The sequence below is a fragment of the Myotis myotis genome, unplaced genomic scaffold (genome assembly GCF_014108235.1).
Source record: "Myotis myotis isolate mMyoMyo1 unplaced genomic scaffold, mMyoMyo1.p scaffold_m19_p_8, whole genome shotgun sequence".
In the NCBI taxonomy this organism is placed as follows: Eukaryota; Metazoa; Chordata; class Mammalia; order Chiroptera; family Vespertilionidae; genus Myotis; species Myotis myotis.
The window spans coordinates 36,445,109-36,462,499 of record NW_023416390.1 but is presented as its reverse complement, the minus strand read 5'-3'; the positions used below and the strand labels follow the sequence as shown (position 1 = coordinate 36,462,499).

The 17,391-nt window shown below is 61.4% G+C and overlaps 1 protein-coding gene across 29 annotated transcripts in view; it reads left to right on the top strand.

The window, feature by feature from the left end:
- The window catches only part of KIF1A (kinesin family member 1A), a 71,728-nt gene that overhangs the window by 17,188 nt on the left and 37,149 nt on the right, over positions 1 to 17,391 (top strand). For 16 of the 29 annotated variants that reach the window (XM_036320117.1, XM_036320116.1, XM_036320115.1 and 13 more), the window contains 15 exons: positions 2,762 to 2,838; positions 3,090 to 3,269; positions 3,838 to 3,903; positions 4,409 to 4,587; positions 5,549 to 5,660; positions 7,101 to 7,178; positions 7,892 to 7,957; positions 8,671 to 8,688; positions 10,573 to 10,648; positions 11,363 to 11,441; positions 12,284 to 12,426; positions 12,866 to 12,892; positions 14,012 to 14,223; positions 15,006 to 15,085; positions 15,374 to 15,449. In XM_036320117.1, the coding sequence (XP_036176010.1) occupies positions 2,762 to 2,838; positions 3,090 to 3,269; positions 3,838 to 3,903; positions 4,409 to 4,587; positions 5,549 to 5,660; positions 7,101 to 7,178; positions 7,892 to 7,957; positions 8,671 to 8,688; positions 10,573 to 10,648; positions 11,363 to 11,441; positions 12,284 to 12,426; positions 12,866 to 12,892; positions 14,012 to 14,223; positions 15,006 to 15,085; positions 15,374 to 15,449 (1,469 nt within the window). The remainder of the gene's footprint in view (positions 1 to 2,761; positions 2,839 to 3,089; positions 3,270 to 3,837; positions 3,904 to 4,408; positions 4,588 to 5,548; positions 5,661 to 7,100; positions 7,179 to 7,891; positions 7,958 to 8,670; positions 8,689 to 10,572; positions 10,649 to 11,362; positions 11,442 to 12,283; positions 12,427 to 12,865; positions 12,893 to 14,011; positions 14,224 to 15,005; positions 15,086 to 15,373; positions 15,450 to 17,391) is intronic. The other 13 variants (XM_036320124.1, XM_036320123.1, XM_036320122.1 and 10 more) reach the window with 2 other exon arrangements.

Below are 17,391 nucleotides of genomic sequence, written 5' to 3'. Positions count from 1 at the left end.
GTTTCTGTCCTGTGAACACTCTCCCCACAGCCAGTTTCAGGCCACCTAGGGTTTAACAACAGGCGCACAGATTCTGAGCGCCGGACACCGCTGTGCTGGAGGTACCGGCATCTCTGCCTGGGGTGCAGCTGAAGACTGCAGGGCATGCAGGCAGACAGTGGCTGCCATTGACTCCTTTCCTCCTGGTCTCGCCTCCCAACTCAAGCTGGCCTCCCCACAGCTTGTGTCTTTGACCCTGGGGCACTGCCCCCTCTGTGGCTCCTGCAGAGCCTGGGCAGGGCTGGGGGGCGTGGGACATTTCAGGAAGCTGTCCCTGAGCCGCCTGCCCAGCGTGCCTGGAGAGCTGTTCTCCTTCCTCTCCTCAAACGTCCACAAGGAGAACCGGGGACCCTGCAAGGGAAGGCCGTTCTTCAGCAAAGCTGTTCCTCTCTGCGTGCAGCAGGCTGAGGGGGGTGCCTGTCCGGCCGGCCTTGGCAGGTCACCCTGGTGAGGGCTCAGGGGTGACAGTAGAGAGCCAGGTCTGGGTGGACCCTGGGTCCAGTCTGGCTGTGTGCCCTGTGACCCGGGGAGGGCACGACCCCTCTGACTTCAGAATCTGTAACGACAGAGGGCATTTCTCAGACACCACAGGACCTCCAGGGGGGTCAGCCACACCAGGGGACCCGTCGGCAGGGGCTGGGGGCAGGTCCCGAGGGCCAGAGCAGCTCTGCCCAGTGGTCTCCACGGCAGGTTCTCCTTAGCACGTACCCCTCCCTCTGACCTGCCTGTCAGCTGTCCCAGCCCACCCACAGTTCCTTGAGCACACCTGTGTCCTGGCCCTGTGTGGGCTCCCACCTCAGGGAGCTCATGGTCCATGTGAGTGTATACAAACATGCTAGCACCAGGACACCATCAGAGCAAGGTCAGCACCTGGGGTTGGGCCAGTGTGATGTGGGTGAAGAGAGCAGGATGGATGGGAGTGTGGGGATGGGGCCAGGCTGCTCAGAGAGCCGGTGTGGGGGTCAGCCAGGGATGGGAGAGCAGGACGGGGCTCGGGCCTGTCCTGGGAACCTGGCCTACAGGCAGGAAGGGGCGGAGATGAGGTCATGGAGGTGAGGCATTGTCGGGTGAGCCAGGGACCTGGCCACTTGCTGCCAGGGGACCCAGTGGAGGCCCAGCCTAGGCTGCCCATGTCAAGAGGGCTGGTGATTGTTGTTTCTACGGCGCCCGCATTATCTGCACTGGGGTTGTGATGGCCGAGCCCCTAAGTCTCAGGAGGTGAAGCCAGGGCAGCTTGCTCTCCGCTGGGCCTGGCTCCTGGAGGCAGCATGGATGTGACCCCCTCTTGGCTGCGAGGACAGGGATGTGATGGTCAGTCGCCTTCTCCTTCTTGTAGCTTCCCAAGGACACCAGGTCATCTCCCAGAAGTGCTCAAGCCTGGGGTCTGGAGCCCAAAGCCAGGTCAGCCCTGGGGATGGGGCCTCATTTGATGCCCATGCTGTGAGCAGGACATTCAGCCAGGGCAAATAGCCGAGGGGCCTGCCCAGGAACCGGGCCTGGGGCAGCTGCAGGAGCCTGGCAAGCCTGAGCGGAGGTGTTGGCTTTCCAGGGCTTCCCTACAAAGTACCACACGGAGGCTTGGACATCAGGTCTGGAGGCTGGAAGTGCGAGCTTAGGTGTGGGCAGGTGGTTCCCTCAGAGGCTGTGAGGGAGAATCTGCTCCCTGCCTCTCCGGCTCCTGGCGGCCACTGCAGTCCTTGCAGTCCCTGGCGTGCAGCCGCATCGCTGCATCCCTCTTCCATTTTTGCATGGCCTGCTCCCTGTGTGCATGTCTGTGTCCAATGTCCCCTTTTATAAGGAAACAGTCATGTTGGATTAGGGCCATCTGACTCCAGTATGACCTCATCTTAACCAGTTACATCTGTAAGGACCCCACCTCCAAATAAGGTCATTCTGAGGCCCAGGGGTCAGGACGTGCACATATGAATTCGAGGGGTCTGCTTCTCGATGCTGGTGACAGGTCACCTGGTAGGGCCAGGGGTGTGGGGTCCTGAAGGCTGTGCCGTGCCCAGGAAAGTGAGGGCCCCAGCCAGTTGTCCCTGGGGAGAATCAGTGATGGTGAGCAATCGTGGCCTCCATCCCCAAACATGGGGGTGGGGGAGTGGCCTCCTAGGGGTGCCTGAAGCCTTGATGACTGGGACTGGTCCGAGTTCCTGGTGGATCCCCTGGAGGGATCTGCCTCCAGCTGGGTGGGACGTTGGGGGTCTAACGGTCCTCTATCAACATGGACATTTCGGGTTCAGACAGTGGGCAGCAGGCAGGGTGGCCTGACAGGGTTGGGGCCGAGGTCCCTCCTGCCACTGAGGACCCACTGCCTGCTAGGTTCGGAGTCTGGGAAACGCTGGGGACTGAGGCCCAGTCCTGGGGTGAAGCAGCCTTGGACTGGGGGGAGGGGTCTCCTGGCACACTTGGCAGGCGCCAGGGTGGGTGATCGCTTCACCTTGAGTTTGTGGCTTCCTTCCTAGTTTGTGAACTGATGTTCCGTGACTCGCGAGCAAGGCCTCAGCCAGGCCGGGGTGCAGCTCGGTGAGGGAGAAGGGAGAGACCTGTGAGGGGACAGTCCTTAGAGCTATGAGCTCACACCTGGAAAGAACCTGAGAGGGCACAGATGGGAAGAGAATAAGTTGTGTCCCTGCGGGGGCGGGTACGCAGCCAGCACTCCCGGACACACAGTGGAGATGCAGCAAAGCGCTAACCACCACACCCATCTCCCTCCCCACAGCCATCGTTAACCCCAAACAGCCCAAGGAGACGCCCAAAAGCTTCAGCTTCGACTACTCCTACTGGTCGCACACCTCGGTAAGCCCGAGCTGGGGGTCCACGGGAGGTGGGCCACAGCTGTGTGGACACCGCTCAGCCCCTCCTGCTGTGTGGCCCACACCCAGTCCCTAGGCCTCTCTGAGCTGCATGTTCCTCTCTAAATGAGGCGATGACCACATTTCTTCCTGCCCTGGAGGTTCCCGGGATATGATGTGGGCCCTCGGGGAACATAGTGGGCTGAGCCCACAGTGCCCCCGACTCCTGCAGCTGCAGCCCCTCTTATCCTGCAGCCCGAGGACATCAACTATGCGTCGCAGAAGCAGGTGTACCAGGACATCGGCGAGGAGATGCTGCAGCACGCCTTCGAGGGCTACAACGTCTGCATCTTCGCCTACGGCCAGACGGGGGCCGGCAAGTCCTACACCATGATGGGCAAGCAGGAAAAAGACCAACAGGGCATCATCCCGCAGGCATGTGGGGCAGGGAGGGCACAGGTGATGGGTGGCAGGACCCAGTGATGACAGGGACCACAGAGCAGCAGGGGCAGCTGGGAGACCCGCTGGTGGAAGTGACCCTCCCCTGGGGGCTGTGAGGACTGGTGGTCTGGGGAGGGAAAGGTGCCCAGGTTAACTGAAGGCTGAGATGCAGATGCCTCAGATACTGCTGGGACCCACCCCGGCCCAGCCCCTGGGTGGGCTTCTGGATCTGAGCTGCTCAGTGCTTGACCTGGTCAGGGCAGCAGAGAACACGGGGTGGTCTGTAACATGGCAGACCCCCACCCCATGCAGGCAAGGATGGCCGGAGGAGCAGGACAGTGTGAGCAGATGATACGTGAGAAAAGGCCAGATATCAATGAGGGGACCACTGAGTTAAGCAGAAGACAGCAGCTCATTCGCCTGCAGGCCTTCTCAGTGCCTTCAAGATGAACTGTGAGGGTGTGAGAGGGGCCAGGAGAACAACGGCTAGCCTGGGCGCAGGCAACCCATGGCACCCTGAGGGAGGGCCTTCATCATCTGACTGTGCCTTGGGTCTCTACAGCTTTGTGAGGACCTGTTCTCCCGCATCAACGACACGACCAATGACAACATGTCCTACTCCGTGGAGGTAGGGGTCCCCGCCCAGCATCTGGTCCTCCAGACATGACTGGGGTTCTAGGCACGGATAGCAATGCTTTTCTGGTGTATAGTGAGTCCCCATCCCTTAGCTTGTCACTCGCTTGCACATGTGGCAACCATGCCACCACACCCACTCAGGCCACAGATGTGCAGGGCGCAGGGGAGCGAGGGGCAGTCCTCTGCTCAGCTGGTGTGCAATGAGCCGCTGACACCCCCAATGCACACACTCACGCAGGACCTTGGATTCCTTTGCACACCTCCCCCTACCCAGTGGGTGGTACCCACACTCCCTACCCCAAGAGTCTCTAATGGTGGCCCCTGCACTCCCTCCTCAAGGTTCTTGGGTAGTGACCCCCCACATCTCCTAATACCCCCTCCTCAGGAGTCCCTGACGACAGCTCCACCTCCCATCTCGAGTGTTTCTGATAACTGTCCCCACACCTATCTTTGGGGTTTCTGATGGTGGCCCCCACACAAGTGTCTCTGCCCTGCAGGTCAGCTACATGGAGATCTACTGTGAGCGTGTCCGCGACCTCCTGAACCCAAAGAACAAGGGCAACCTGCGTGTGAGGGAGCACCCGCTGCTGGGGCCGTACGTGGAGGACCTCTCCAAGCTGGCCGTCACCTCCTACAATGACATCCAGGACCTCATGGACTCAGGGAACAAGGCCAGGTGTTGTGGGGTGACTCACCCACCCTCTCTGCCCTCTAACCCCCACTCTGCCCACAGCGTCCAGTCTCTGTGAGGAAGGTTGGTCCCTGGGGCACCTGTTGTCTTCCCTGAGGAGGTGTGGGCCTTGGGGGCCTCCAGCTCCCTGCACAGGGGGACACTGTATCCTATAGGTGGGCTGCTCCTCCTGGGGGTGGGCTGTGCACCCTGCGGGGGGAAGTGCCGGTGCCATCTGTGGCCGCTGCCCCAGGTGGTCATCCCTACAGGCAGCTGGCCTGCTGGGCCCAGTGACCAGGAGACTGAGGTCTGGCCCACCTGCTCTGAGGGTAAATGGGGCCTGTGGATAGGGCTCTGGGCAGGAGCTCATGGGGAAGTGTCAGCTGTAGGCACTGCCGGCCAAAAGCAGCCCATCTTCCTGGGCTTCACTGCCTGGTTGTCATGACAACAGTCCCCCTCTTTATCACCCAGGGACTCCTGGAGGGTTAGGGTTCCCTTTGTGGGTCACTGCCAACCCTCATTTGTGGTCCTGTGGGGGCGCTGTTCTGATGAGGCCCCTCGTGCTGTGGGCTGTCAGACAGGGAGCCTATCGGGGGACACTTCCCTGAGGTCTCTGCCTGTCGGTGGCTTTGGGGCTTCCCACATCACAGCCGTGAGGGCTCCTGCCCAGCTTATAGAGTGAGCAATACCTGGCTCTGCTGAGCACCCGGGAGTAGAGGTATACCCCCAGTCACAGCACCCCAAGTACCAGGCTGGAGCTGGGGGGTGAGGGTCCCATGATGGACATTGTAGACAAGGGTGTGTGGGCCCTGTTGCTCTGACAGGAGGCATGGTCACCAGCGGGGCAGCTCTGAGAACCCAGGGGAGCTGACACGCCATGACCTGGCCCAGGGGACTGGCACCACTGGTGACCTGAATGCCCAACCACAGGAGGGTGGGTAACCACACGTGGCTTCTGTCCCCTCAGGACTGTCGCCGCCACGAACATGAATGAGACCAGCAGCCGCTCCCACGCCGTCTTCAACATCATCTTCACTCAGAAGCGCCACGATGCGGAGACCGACATCACCACGGAGAAAGTGAGCGTGGCCTTGGTGCTGGTGACATCAGGCAGGCGGATGGGTCCGGCCGGTCAGGCAGGATGAGGAGGCCAAGCCACACACTGGCCTGGGAGGCATGGGCAGCGACCTCACACCGGGTACCAGGCACTTCTACCCCTTGGTGAGAGGTTGGCCAGACCTGGGAGGCCGCCTCATCTGGGCGTTTGGTGCCACCTGGGTGTGGAAAGGAGTTGGGGTGGAGGGGCCATGGACTCTCCTACCAGATGGTTTTGGTGGAGACTGGGGGCTGAGATGTCCCCAGAGCTGCACCCCAGCACAGCCCCACAGGCCCAGGATGCCTGGGCAACCCGCGGAGGCAGCAATGGAGGCCAGGAGGTCTCAGCTTGAGTGAGTGCCTGTCACAGAAGTGACCGTGGGCACTGGCATCTTCGAGCACAAAGGAGAGGCTGTGCTGAGCGGGCACCACCCTGCCCCACTGCCCACAGCCCCAGATGCCTTTCCCACGTGCCGTGGCATGCTCTGTGGACCCGGGCAGGGGGGGTCCTCTTCTGAGGCCTCTATCCCGACACGCATCTGTGGGCTCCGGAAAGGGGCAGCAGGGCCGGTGCCAAGCCTGTTCACGTCCACCAGTAGCTGTGCCCTACAGCGCCGGGTTCCCTCTGACTGTGCCTCTCCCTAACCCCCATATCCAGGCCTTCTCCCAGGGCACCTCAGCCACCTCCTGGAGGGCCGGCTCTCTCAGGCAGCACCCCAGGATCCACAGAGGGCCAGGGAAAATAGTGCCACTTAGACCTGGTGGTGCTGGGGTCACCTCGGCCAGGCACTACCCTCCTGGAGGCTCATGACAGTCCAATGGGGCCTGGAGGGCAGGGACGGGTCAGCGTGATTGCAGGGTACCGAGAGGGTCCCCTGATGTCTGGGCCTGTTGACATCTGGATGACTTGCCCTCAGTAGCCATGTTCAAGAGGGCCTTGGCCTCCTCTGAATGCAGGTGGCCACCTGCCCTAGGCCAGGGAAGTGTACTGGGGCCCCCTGCCCCGGGCACGAGGAATTCAAGCAGTGGCTGGGGCACTGGAACCAGGTTTAAACCCCAGCACAGGCAAAGTTCCTGTCTGTGGAAATGGGTGCTAGTGAGGGACCCACCTCATGGGTGCTGTGGGGAGTCCACGCACAAACACATGAAGAGCATCGAGTGTGCAGAAAACAGTGTGGCCGCAACCCTGGTGCTCGGGTGGGGGGCCTGCAGCCTGTGAGGTGAGGTGGCCTCAAACCTCAGGTAGTGTCAGAAGAGCTGCGAACAGAGGTGCAGAGGGAACGCAGGGCCACAGACTTTTAGACCCCCAGGGTGGGGCTTGGTCGTGGCTCCGCGGGTGGGCCCTTTAGGCGGTGCCCAGAGAAGAAGGGTGCCCCATGGCAGCCTCATGGCATCTTCTGCAGTTGACACATTTGCCTTTTCAGGTGAGCAAAATCAGCCTCGTGGACTTGGCTGGGAGCGAGCGGGCTGACTCCACAGGAGCGAAGGGCACGCGGCTCAAGGTAGGGGCCCAGCCGCTGTGCCCACGGAGAGCAGCGCGTCACCTGCTGCCCTACTCAAAGGCGGGGTCAAGTCTCCAATCCTGACTTGGTCCAGGTTGGGCCAGGCAGGAGGGCTCAGCCCTCCTTGGGGTTGGAGGGAGGTATTGGGGCCACCCCCAAGGGTGAGCCTGGGTGGGTGGGGGGGGGCACAGGTGAAGAGATGGGAGAAGGCCAGCAGGCAGACAACCTGGCAGGAAAGCTGGGCCCTCTGTGGGCCCCACAGCACCTCGCCACTGGGGTCTGCGCTTTCCCACCGGAAGAACACAGGCTGCGAGGCAGCTGTGAGAGGGGCAGTGAGCTGGCCGGCCATGGTCCTGAGGGGATACCTCTGGTCAAGCAGCCTTGAGTGTCAGGAAAGAGAGTTTTTGTTTCCCTGAGCCCCCCTTTGGTCCCCACTGTTACCTGATGGATGGGATGGGGCTCTGGAAATGTTTCCAGGTGGGGCACGTGTCGGGTGTTACTAGGATTTCTAGGAAGCCCAGGAGAACTCTGGGCAAAATGCACTACCTGCCCGGCCAGGTTGGCCTCGGATCGGCCTCCTGTCGGAGGCTCCCATACCCCCTAAAAGCCTAAAGGGTCAACAGTCCTGGCTGGGTGGTCTCAGCCCACCCCACATGGGTCAGGCCCCAGGCTCCCGAGGATTCCTAATGTCCCGACCATCTTCTCCACCACAGGAGGGAGCCAATATCAACAAGTCCTTGACTACACTGGGGAAGGTCATCTCTGCTCTGGCTGAAATGGTGAGCGGGCTCGGGCTTCTAGGACGAGGCTGATGGGGCAGACCATGGAGGGGCCGCCCTGTCCTGCTTTCCTCGGGGGATGCTGGGATCCTGTCGGGGTTCTAGGGAAGCCCAGAGATGTGGGTGGGGTGTCACTAGGCTACAGATGGAGTCACTTCCTGAAGCCTCAGTGTCCCCACCTGTAAAATTGGGGTGAGCTGTATTCCTCCCAGGGCCCTTCGTAGGGTCACCATGAGCTTTGGTGAGCTTGTTGGCTGGCATCCTTCTCGGAGGGCAGGGCTGTGTCAGCTCCGACCTCAGTTAGCCCCACCCGGGCCATCCTCCAGGAGGGAGCCCATGGCCCTTGGAGGTGAGGGACTGGGTCTGATGGGCCCCACAGGGCAGGCAGTATTGCCCACTCACCAAGACACCCAGGCCTTCAGCCAGGGATGGGCAAATCTCCGGAGACCCTGCCCCCCTCTGAAGTTGTTGATGGAGGGAAGGGCTGATGGGGGGCAGCAGCCCGAGAGGCTGCACTATCGTTTGGTCTGACTCCCAGGCCCAGCTCAGGGTGGCCAGCGATGGCCGGGCGGCGAGTGATGGACTCCTGGCATGTGCTCAGGTCTTCCCTGCTCCTTTGCCCTCTGGAGCCAGCCCGTCCCCCTCTCCTCACACACCCTGGGGCCCCAGTCTCGCTCCAGGTCCTCAGACTCTTTCTGTCTTTTCCTTTTCAGGACTCTGGGCCCAATAAGGTGAGCTGCTTGCTTCAGTTCCGGTGGGGAGGCGTCTTCAGTCCTTGATGCGGAGGGGCTAGAAGCAAACAGTGCCCTTAGCTCAGGCTACCCTCGCGAAGGCTGCGGCAGTAGAATTCACCCCTTCATTTGTGTACTTAACCAGCAAACACACTGCGCCCAACTCTGAGCTAGGCAATGAGCTAGGAGAGCAACATAGGCCTTCTGGGGCCTGGGCAGTGCAGGAGGCAGATAATAGAAACAGATAAGGAAGAATATAGAGGTGTGCAAAAGTAGGATTATAGTTGTGAGTGTGAAACAGTTACTAAAGCTATCGTAATAGTCATAGCCTGCATGTCTCTTTCCATACGAACAACTGTGTTGACCTTCTAGGAATAAGACGGTGCAGGCTGGGAAGGCCGAGGAGAGGGAGGGCGGTGGGTGGTTCTGGGAGTTGCTGAGCATGGCAGAGCAAGGGCTGCTGGTGGGTGGACGGGCACTGGTGAGGGAGCAGCAAAAGGCAAAGGTGAGGTAACTGAGTGATTGTAGGGCATGAACTGTGGCGACAAGGACAAATGTGGCAGAGACTCAGCCTCAGGAATTAAGTAAAGAAGAGTAGGAATGGAGCTTTTCACCCACCAGGTTTCCAAAGGAGAAAAGGAAGCCCAAAGTACTGATGGCTTGGAGCTCAAACTGGCTCACAGAGCCGGCCCAGCGTTCCTAAAACCCCCTTGACGGTGTGTCTCGAGAGCTTCCACCCTTTGTCCCCTGAGAGTTGTGGAGCTCCTCTTGGGGATCATCCTAAAAAGCCATGACGAATGTGTTGGCCCCAGAGAAATGGCCTGGCTCCTTGCAGGGGCACCTGTGAGTGTCCATGGGAGGGGCTCTGGGGGCAGGGGCCGTGCCCGTTGGCCACTATGGGGGCTCCACAAATATTTTTTGAAAATTCTCTCCCAAGGATATTTTCCCATTGATTTTTAGAGAGTGGAAGGAAGGGAGGAGGGGTGGGGAATAGAGACAGAGAGAGAGAGAAACATCGATGTGAGGGAGACACATCAATCGGTTGCCTCCTGCACATGCCCTGACCGGGGCCAGGGAGTGAGCCTGCAACCCAGTGCTCTTGACCAGAATTTGAACCCAAGACCCTTTGGTCCAAGGGCCGAGAAACCCAGCTAGGGCCACAAATACTTCTTAAGCAGCTGTGCATGTAAAAGAGCCGACACTGGAAAGTAACTAGATATTAATGATTAGTGGAGTCACTACGTCAGTCACGGCGGGTCCACCGAGGTGATTCTCGCAGCCATTATATGGGCTGGCGTCCACATTTTGAGTGGATTTGCCTTACTAGAGGAATAAAGAGCCACTGGGGTAGACGGTGTGGAGGGTGCTTCTTAACGGGAGGGAGGGGCACAGGTATGAAAGCAGGGCCTGCAACCTGGCTTCTGAAGGGAGGTGGGAAGTTCGATGGACATGAGGGTGAGTGCTGTGTGGAAGGGAGCGGTAAGCTGTGGGGCTGGCGGAGGCCGGATGCCACACTTCGCAGTGGGGCCTTGTATTTCAGTCAGCAGAGCCACTGCTGGTGTTTGAGGAGGGGCTCAGATGGGCCCGTCTGACAGGGAGGAGGGCGATACACCAGCCGGGACATCAGCACGCCTGGGCTCGGGTCCCGCTGTGCGACCCAGACACAGTGGGGATGACAAGCGAGGGACCTGAGGGAGGTGCAGCAAGTCGCTGATTCCAGCCCTGGGGGAGGCGCCTGGCGGGGCACCCTGGGCCCAGGTGTGGAGAAGCCTTAGAGCTGGCCCAGCCCTGCCCCCCACGGCAGCCTTGGCTTTGGGGACCACCTGTGCTTGCCCCTCGTCCTCCATGAGTTCAGGGTTGACCTTGAATGTTCCTCCCGCACAGAACAAGAAAAAGAAGAAGACAGATTTCATTCCCTACCGAGATTCTGTGCTGACCTGGCTCCTCAGGGAGAACCTGGGTGAGGACTGGTGGGTTCGCCCAACCCTGGGGTTCTAACTCCCAGCCTGGGCCACTGCCCCGTCTTCCTGCCTGGAGGGGTGCCCAGCCACCAGGAGGCCTAGTTCCTTTCTGGGCCACGACTGAGGTGAACCTCGGGGGTCCTTTCAGAGGGCCTGGGACAGTGGCCAGAGAAAGGTTATTGACCACAAGTGTGGGGAACCAGGATGGTCCACAGGCCACAGAACCCACCCACCCATGTCAGGGTTCCTGGTTCGGGCCTGTGACACCCAGACCAAGTACCCACTCCTCTCTGGGCCTTGGTTTCCCCTTCTATGACAGGGACCCGGGACTCTGCTTGCTGGGTTTTGGGGAGCTGCCATAAATCACCCCTTCTCCTCTCTGCCTGAGTTTGTAACCAGTAGCAGTAGATGGGGAGATGGAGACTGAAATGCCTCTCACCCAAATATAAACTCGGGGGTCCTCCCCAGCGGGGGAAGTGGATGCCTAGGGAGATAGACTGAGGCTTGGGCTGGCCTGATGAACATGGACAGCGGGTCCCCGGCCTTTCTCGGCTGCATCCTAGAGCCCCTCTGTGCCACCCAGTTGGCCCATGATTCTCTTTACCTCTCTGAGCCTCAGCCCCCCCCCCCCCCCCAGCTGTAAATGTAGGAGGGGACCGAGAGGGAGAACAAGGCCGTGGGCTGACCTGCATGGCCTGGTCTTCTTCCCACAGGTGGGAACTCGAGGACGGCGATGGTGGCGGCCCTGAGCCCTGCAGACATCAACTACGACGAGACCCTGAGCACGCTGAGGTGTGTTCTTGAGGGAGGCGGGCCCTGCGCCCCAACCAGGCTCGGGTGGGAGTGATCCCTCCCTGCCCAAGTCAGGAACACCTGTGAGAGGGGTGCCTCTTGGGGAGGTCATTTCACCTGGGACTCCTTGAGACTCCAATTGCTGTCAGGGGTGCCTGGGTCTCCATGGGACCTGCTGCATTCCCATAACCCTTTGGGATACACTTTGGGGCTACGAGTGGCCAAGGGCCCTCGTGCAAATGACTGGGAGAGCTGTGCTTGTGGGCTGAGCAGCTTGCAGCCCCAGTCAGTCATGAGAGCCACCGTGGATCTTTAATTAGCAGAGGGGTGAAGGTGTCTTAAAGGTCCCCCTGGCTGCAGGCGGGTACCCTTCGTGGGGGGCCCCGGCTCCTGCCCTGCAGGAGGCTGCCTAGCAGCCAGGTCAGCATCTCGGGTCCTTTTGACTGAGCACCACTGGTAGTAAAGAGAAAAAGGACACGGGACACGCTCCCCTCTGTACCTACGTCTGCATTTGCTGTGCAAGGCTCAGGCTCAGACAGCCAAACACGTGGATGTTCTCACATCCCCCACGGGCTCCCTCCACCCTGGAACCGAGGTCCAGGAGCCCAGGCCTCTCCGTAGGGAGAAGATGCCACCCCATCCCTTCTCCTGGGGCCTAGGTTTCCCTAAGTGGATGAGCTAGGGCAGGGTGACCCCACCTGTAGGTCTCTGGGAAATGGCCCCATTGACTCTCAGTGGGGTGACTCTTTGCTCTGCCCAAGCCCCAGGCCCTTGCTCTGCCTCCCCCCAAACCCTTGGGCCTGCCAGCATGGGCACAGCCCACAGCTCCCTCTGCTGCCCAGGTACGCGGACCGGGCTAAGCAGATCCGCTGTAACGCTGTCATCAACGAGGACCCCAACAACAAACTGATCCGTGAGCTGAAGGATGAGGTGACCCGGCTGCGGGACCTGCTGTATGCCCAGGGTCTTGGGGACATCACCGACAGTGAGTATCTGTGTCCGCCTGTCCTGGGCAGGGGGACCAGGCTGTGGGTCCCCAGGGACCTCCTGGGCCAGCCTGGCCTCCCTCCTGGGATTCCCTCCTGGACTGGGGTGGGTCAGGCTGCCACCGAGGTCCCTCTGACCCAGTCCCAGCCCCTGCCTTGTTCCTGGCAGAGCTGCCCTGGATGGGAGGCCTGGGTACTGGCCTTGGCCTGGGGGGACCGCATGGTTTGGGTTTGGTGCTGGCCCAAGCAGGCCAGAGATGGTCTCCCCAGAAGCCATGTTGGCATGCCACGGGTGCGGGGGTCCCTGTGTCCCCGCTGAAGACCAGCGCTGCCTGCCTGATGCCCGGCCTGGGACTGGTAGCCCCGGACTCTTGAGACAAACCTCTTCTTCTGTTTCTCTGTCTCTCCTCCCTCCCCCACGCCTCCGCCCCCCCTTAGCCAACACTGTGCCCGGAGGACCCAAATGTGTGTATCCCCTTGCTGCTCTCTGTGCATCCCTGCTTCTGCCACCTGCCCTCAGGGTGTGGGGCAGCCCAGCGGGAGGGGCGAGGCCCAGGGACAGCGGGGAGGGGCAAGCTCACCCCCTCTTTAGGGGCTGGGACAAAAGTGTCACTAAAAGTGTCTGGGCTCAGGCTCCTGGCCCCCATGTGCCCCAGAGGCCTGGGGCGTCCCGAGTGTCAGTGCTGGAGGCCCGGTCCGTCCCTGGCTCCTGGCCCCGACCTCTCTCGGGCCCTTCATGCCCCAAGGCCCTTTCCCTCTGGAAATGCCAAGAGTCTGATTGCTGCCAGAGCCTCCCCGCCCGTGACCCCTGCTGGCCTTGGGCCTGGCTCCCTGAGCAAGGGCATAGTTCAGTGCCTCCCGACCCCAAGGGTGGAGGGGCTCTCGGCTTCCCTGGTACCCTGTGCTGTCCTGTTTGCTGCTGCTTTGCTCCACGTCTGCTTCTGCCAGGAGGGGCCTAAGGGGTGTCACAGCCCCAACTCTGGGGCCTTCGGGGCCCTGGTGTGGCTGGGGCTCCTTGGGTGCCCAGTGCTGGGATACTCCATGCTCAGAGTAGCCTCTCGGGGGTGCAGGAGTAGGGGCTTCCTGAAGGGTCCCTCCAGGGGTGGACAGCAGAGCTTGACCCGAAGCTCAGAGATGCATTGTGGGCCAGGTGAGGGGTGTGCCCACAGCAGAAAGGATGAGCATGAGTGTCAGGGCCCAGTGACGGTGAAGGGAAGTGGACAGGGCGGGAGGAACCATGGAGCTCATGCAGCTCAGGTTCAGAGGCTGCAAGGCAGCCTGGGTGGCGCGGGTTTGGCATGCAGGTGCCAGGAACGCAGAGAGGCCTTGGCCCAGGGCAGGGGAGTGGAGCGAGGGGCTCTGGGGGTCCTGATGGTGCTGTGCTGCTGCAAGAGGGGGTGGGCGGGGGGGGCAGGGCCCATCGTGTGGGGTGACAGGTGGCCTTGCATGTGTTGCCCGGCGCCTGGCAGCTGCGCCTCACTAATAGTTTCTGTTTTCTGCCTTCTCTTCGCCCACCTCCCAACTCGTGTCTCTTTTCTCTCCCTCCCGTCTGTCTGCCCCCCTCTCCCTCCCTTCCTCCCGTAGACCTGTCTGACTTTGACAACAATGACCGTAACTGTGGCTGGGCGGAGTTGAGTCAAGCCCCTGACAATCTCTCCACAGTGACCAACGCCCTGGTGGGCATGAGCCCCTCATCCTCGCTCTCGGCCCTGTCCAGCCGCGCGGCCTCTGTGTCCAGTCTGCACGAGCGCCTCTTGTTTGCCCCGGGCAGTGAGGAGGCCATCGAAAGGCTGAAGGTGCGGGCAGGGCCAGAGTGGGCACCAGGCCCTGGGAAACTGAGCTTGGAGCCGTGGGCATGGCCTCGCCTCCCGGGGAGGCCCCCTCCTCTGGGCCCAGGGCTGAGCCCTCTTGTTAAAGGCAGGAGGTGAGGCCGTGCCACGGGCGCCCCCTCCATCTGTCACTGCTCTCCACCCAGCACCACGCGGCCCTACTTGCTGACAGGGTGGTGGGTGTCCTGGGGGCTCTGCCTCCCCTCTTGGCTATTCTGTGGTTGTGAGCCTCTGCCCTCTGGTCCCCTTGTGCCCACAGTCACTCCCTCACCCGCTGCAACGAGCCAGGCTGGTTTTAGGTTTTCTGTCCTGTTTTCCTGGGTGCAGGGTGAGCCCAGACCTTGGAGACGGAAGGGTTTAGGGTTCAAAAGCACAGAGGTCAGACTCCAGGCTAGGGTGGGCAGCAGCGGGCGGGGGGCCTGGGCATAGGCCCACATGGGTGTTGGGGCCCCCCCATGGGTGTGGGGCCCACCAGCATGTGGGGCTGGAAGCAAACAGGAAGTGTTGATAGCATCTGTGCATCAGAACCAGCCCACGCCTCTCCCTCCGGGGTCACTGTTTTTACTCCGTTCCCTGGGCGTGTCCAGAGGCAAGCACACAGTTTTGAGCTCACACTACCCCTCAGCCCTGGATCCTTCAGAAATCAAGCTCCAGCGTGGACTGGGCACGGGGGTCTTGGTGCTCTGCAGCCCTGCTCGTCTCCCCTCTGCCTGGCCCCTGACCTCGCTCTGCTCCGTGTCGCCCCCCAGGAGACAGAGAAGATCATAGCCGAACTCAACGAGACCTGGGAGGAAAAGCTTCGGCGGACGGAAGCCATCCGGATGGAGAGGTGGGTGGTGGGGACACAGGGCCAGCACAGCTCTGCGTTCCAGCGTGGGCTCCGGCAGACCCATCCGCTCTCACCTGGTGACCCCCACGTCCTGTCCCTGTGGTCCCACGGACCTGATCAGGTGATCTGTACCTCCAAGCAGACACCTTAACTCACTGGCCAGATGGGTCACTGCCTGGGCTCTGCCTTAGACTATGTGGCCGGAGCACCACTGGCTCCCGGTCACCTGCGGGGAGGCAGGTCCTGTGGCCTCTTGAGGTTTGAGCTAACCCCCATTCTTCCCTCCAGGGAAGCCCTGCTGGCCGAGATGGGCGTGGCCATGAGGGAGGATGGCGGCACTCTGGGTGTGTTCTCTCCCAAAAAGGTAGGAGCAGGTCCCCGTTTTGTGGGGCCCGGCTTGAACAGGCCTGGGCCCCCTGCAGCCTTCGAGGGGTCTCAGTCTTCTAGAAGGAGTGGGAGTACAGCAGGGGGTCCAGGCACTGAGGGCCCACACCCACCACAGACGGGCCCTCCCTGTGTGAGACCCAGCCCCCCTCCTCAGGGCGGGGCATCCCTATAGCCTTGGGAAGTGGGCTGGGGTGCTCGTCAAGGTCAGGGTGACACTGGGAACCAGACTCAGGCTGGACCCTACCTGGAGCCTGTGCTGCCCACAGACAGGGAGGGGCCGGACATGGGGCTGGGAGTCAGTTCCCTCTCAGAGCTCAGCAGAGTGCATGCTCACCAGACCTTGTCTTAGGCAGGGTCTCAGGGTCTGCCAGCTGGGAGCCCTCCAACGGAGTCCCCGCTCCGATGCTCAGATGGAGCATTTGGGGAAAAGTCTCTGATGATTCTAGGACCCAGACACCACCACCCACCCCAAAGATTGCCAGATCCTTCAAGCCTTTAGGAGCAGATCTCCAAGCCAGGGGGCCTCCCTGGAGGCAGTGACATAGTTTCTCTCCAGGCCCTGCCCCTGCCACCTTGTTGGTGAGGAGGCACCGGGCCTCCTCCCACAGTGCAGCCCCCAGTGGTCGGCTTTTCACCCCAGCTTTGTTTGGGGCAAATGGATTCTGTGTTTGCCAGTCCTTGAAGCCCCCGTTGAGCCATTGGGGGCTCCAAGGGAAGAGGAGCCGAGGGCACTGGTATGGTGGGCTCCCTGGAATGGGACCAGGCTTCTTGGGCTTCTGCCCCCACACAGTCCAGGCTGGGGGACAGTGCATGCTGACAGGCAGGAGGAAGGGGTGTTGGGGGGACCTGGGACAGAGTGGGGAGCAGGCAGGGCCTTGATGGGGTCTTATTTCACATCCCTTCTGGAGAGGCCTTGGTTTTCTGGAGTGTGTTGTTCCTGGGCTGTTTCAGGCCCTGCTCCTTCCTGGAGGGGTGGGGCGCCCGCAGGCTGGCTTGTGGAGCTGTGGGTGCAGGGGCCTCAGGGTGCTGGGTGCCCTGCAGTTCTTTTGCTTCATTAGTCGCCTTGGGTATGGAGGACGACCCTGGGGACCACTGCAGACACCTCCTCCTGAGAACCGCAGTGTTCCTGGGACTCTGGGTCCCCTCACTTAGCCCAGCCGGCAAGCACAGCCCTTCCACACACGCCTGCTCCGGGCTGGGGTGGCTGGGGATGGTTTGTCCTAGAGTCTGATGACCAGGTCTTCACAGCCCTGCACAGGCGCGTGAGTGGGGTACTGAGGGACTTACAGCTCTGGGTGGGGACAGTACGCCCCAAGGTGTCAGGTGGGAAACTGAGGAAGCCGGCTCAGCCTCTGCCTGTTGCAGGACTCTTGCCCAGGACACAGTGTGGTGGTTCCTGAGCTGAGGGACAGGGGGAGAGCATCAGAGGAATGGAGGTGGGGCGTCGGGCCCCAGGGGGCAGAGCCTGCAGCAGCTGCCCTGGGGACAGAGTGGAGCAGGGAGTCCAGGGCAGTACTTAGACAGGGGCCACTGGGGGGAGATGGTCACCTTGGCTTTGGACTGTGTTTTGCTCGACCAGGGACAGGAGAGGCATGGTGGGGGGTTGTCGACTTGGATGGAGACTTTCACAACCTCTCTGCTCCCACTGCCAGGGTCTGAGGCCTTCTCGGCCAGAGTTGTACTCCTTGGTTCGAGTACCCACTGGAGCCCTCGCTCCTGGGTGCCCACCACAACTCCAAGCGCCCCTGGGCCCTTGAGTGCTGAGAGCTGGGTTCCCAGTCCCTCCCGAAGCCCAGCTCCCCCTGAGTGCCAAGGCTGAGCCCCTACCCAGCCTGCTGCCTGGCTGTCCCCTCCAAGTCTGTGGAGTCCCCGTCAAAGGCTCTTCCTCTGGGAAACTTTTCCTTCATGTGTCCGGGCCT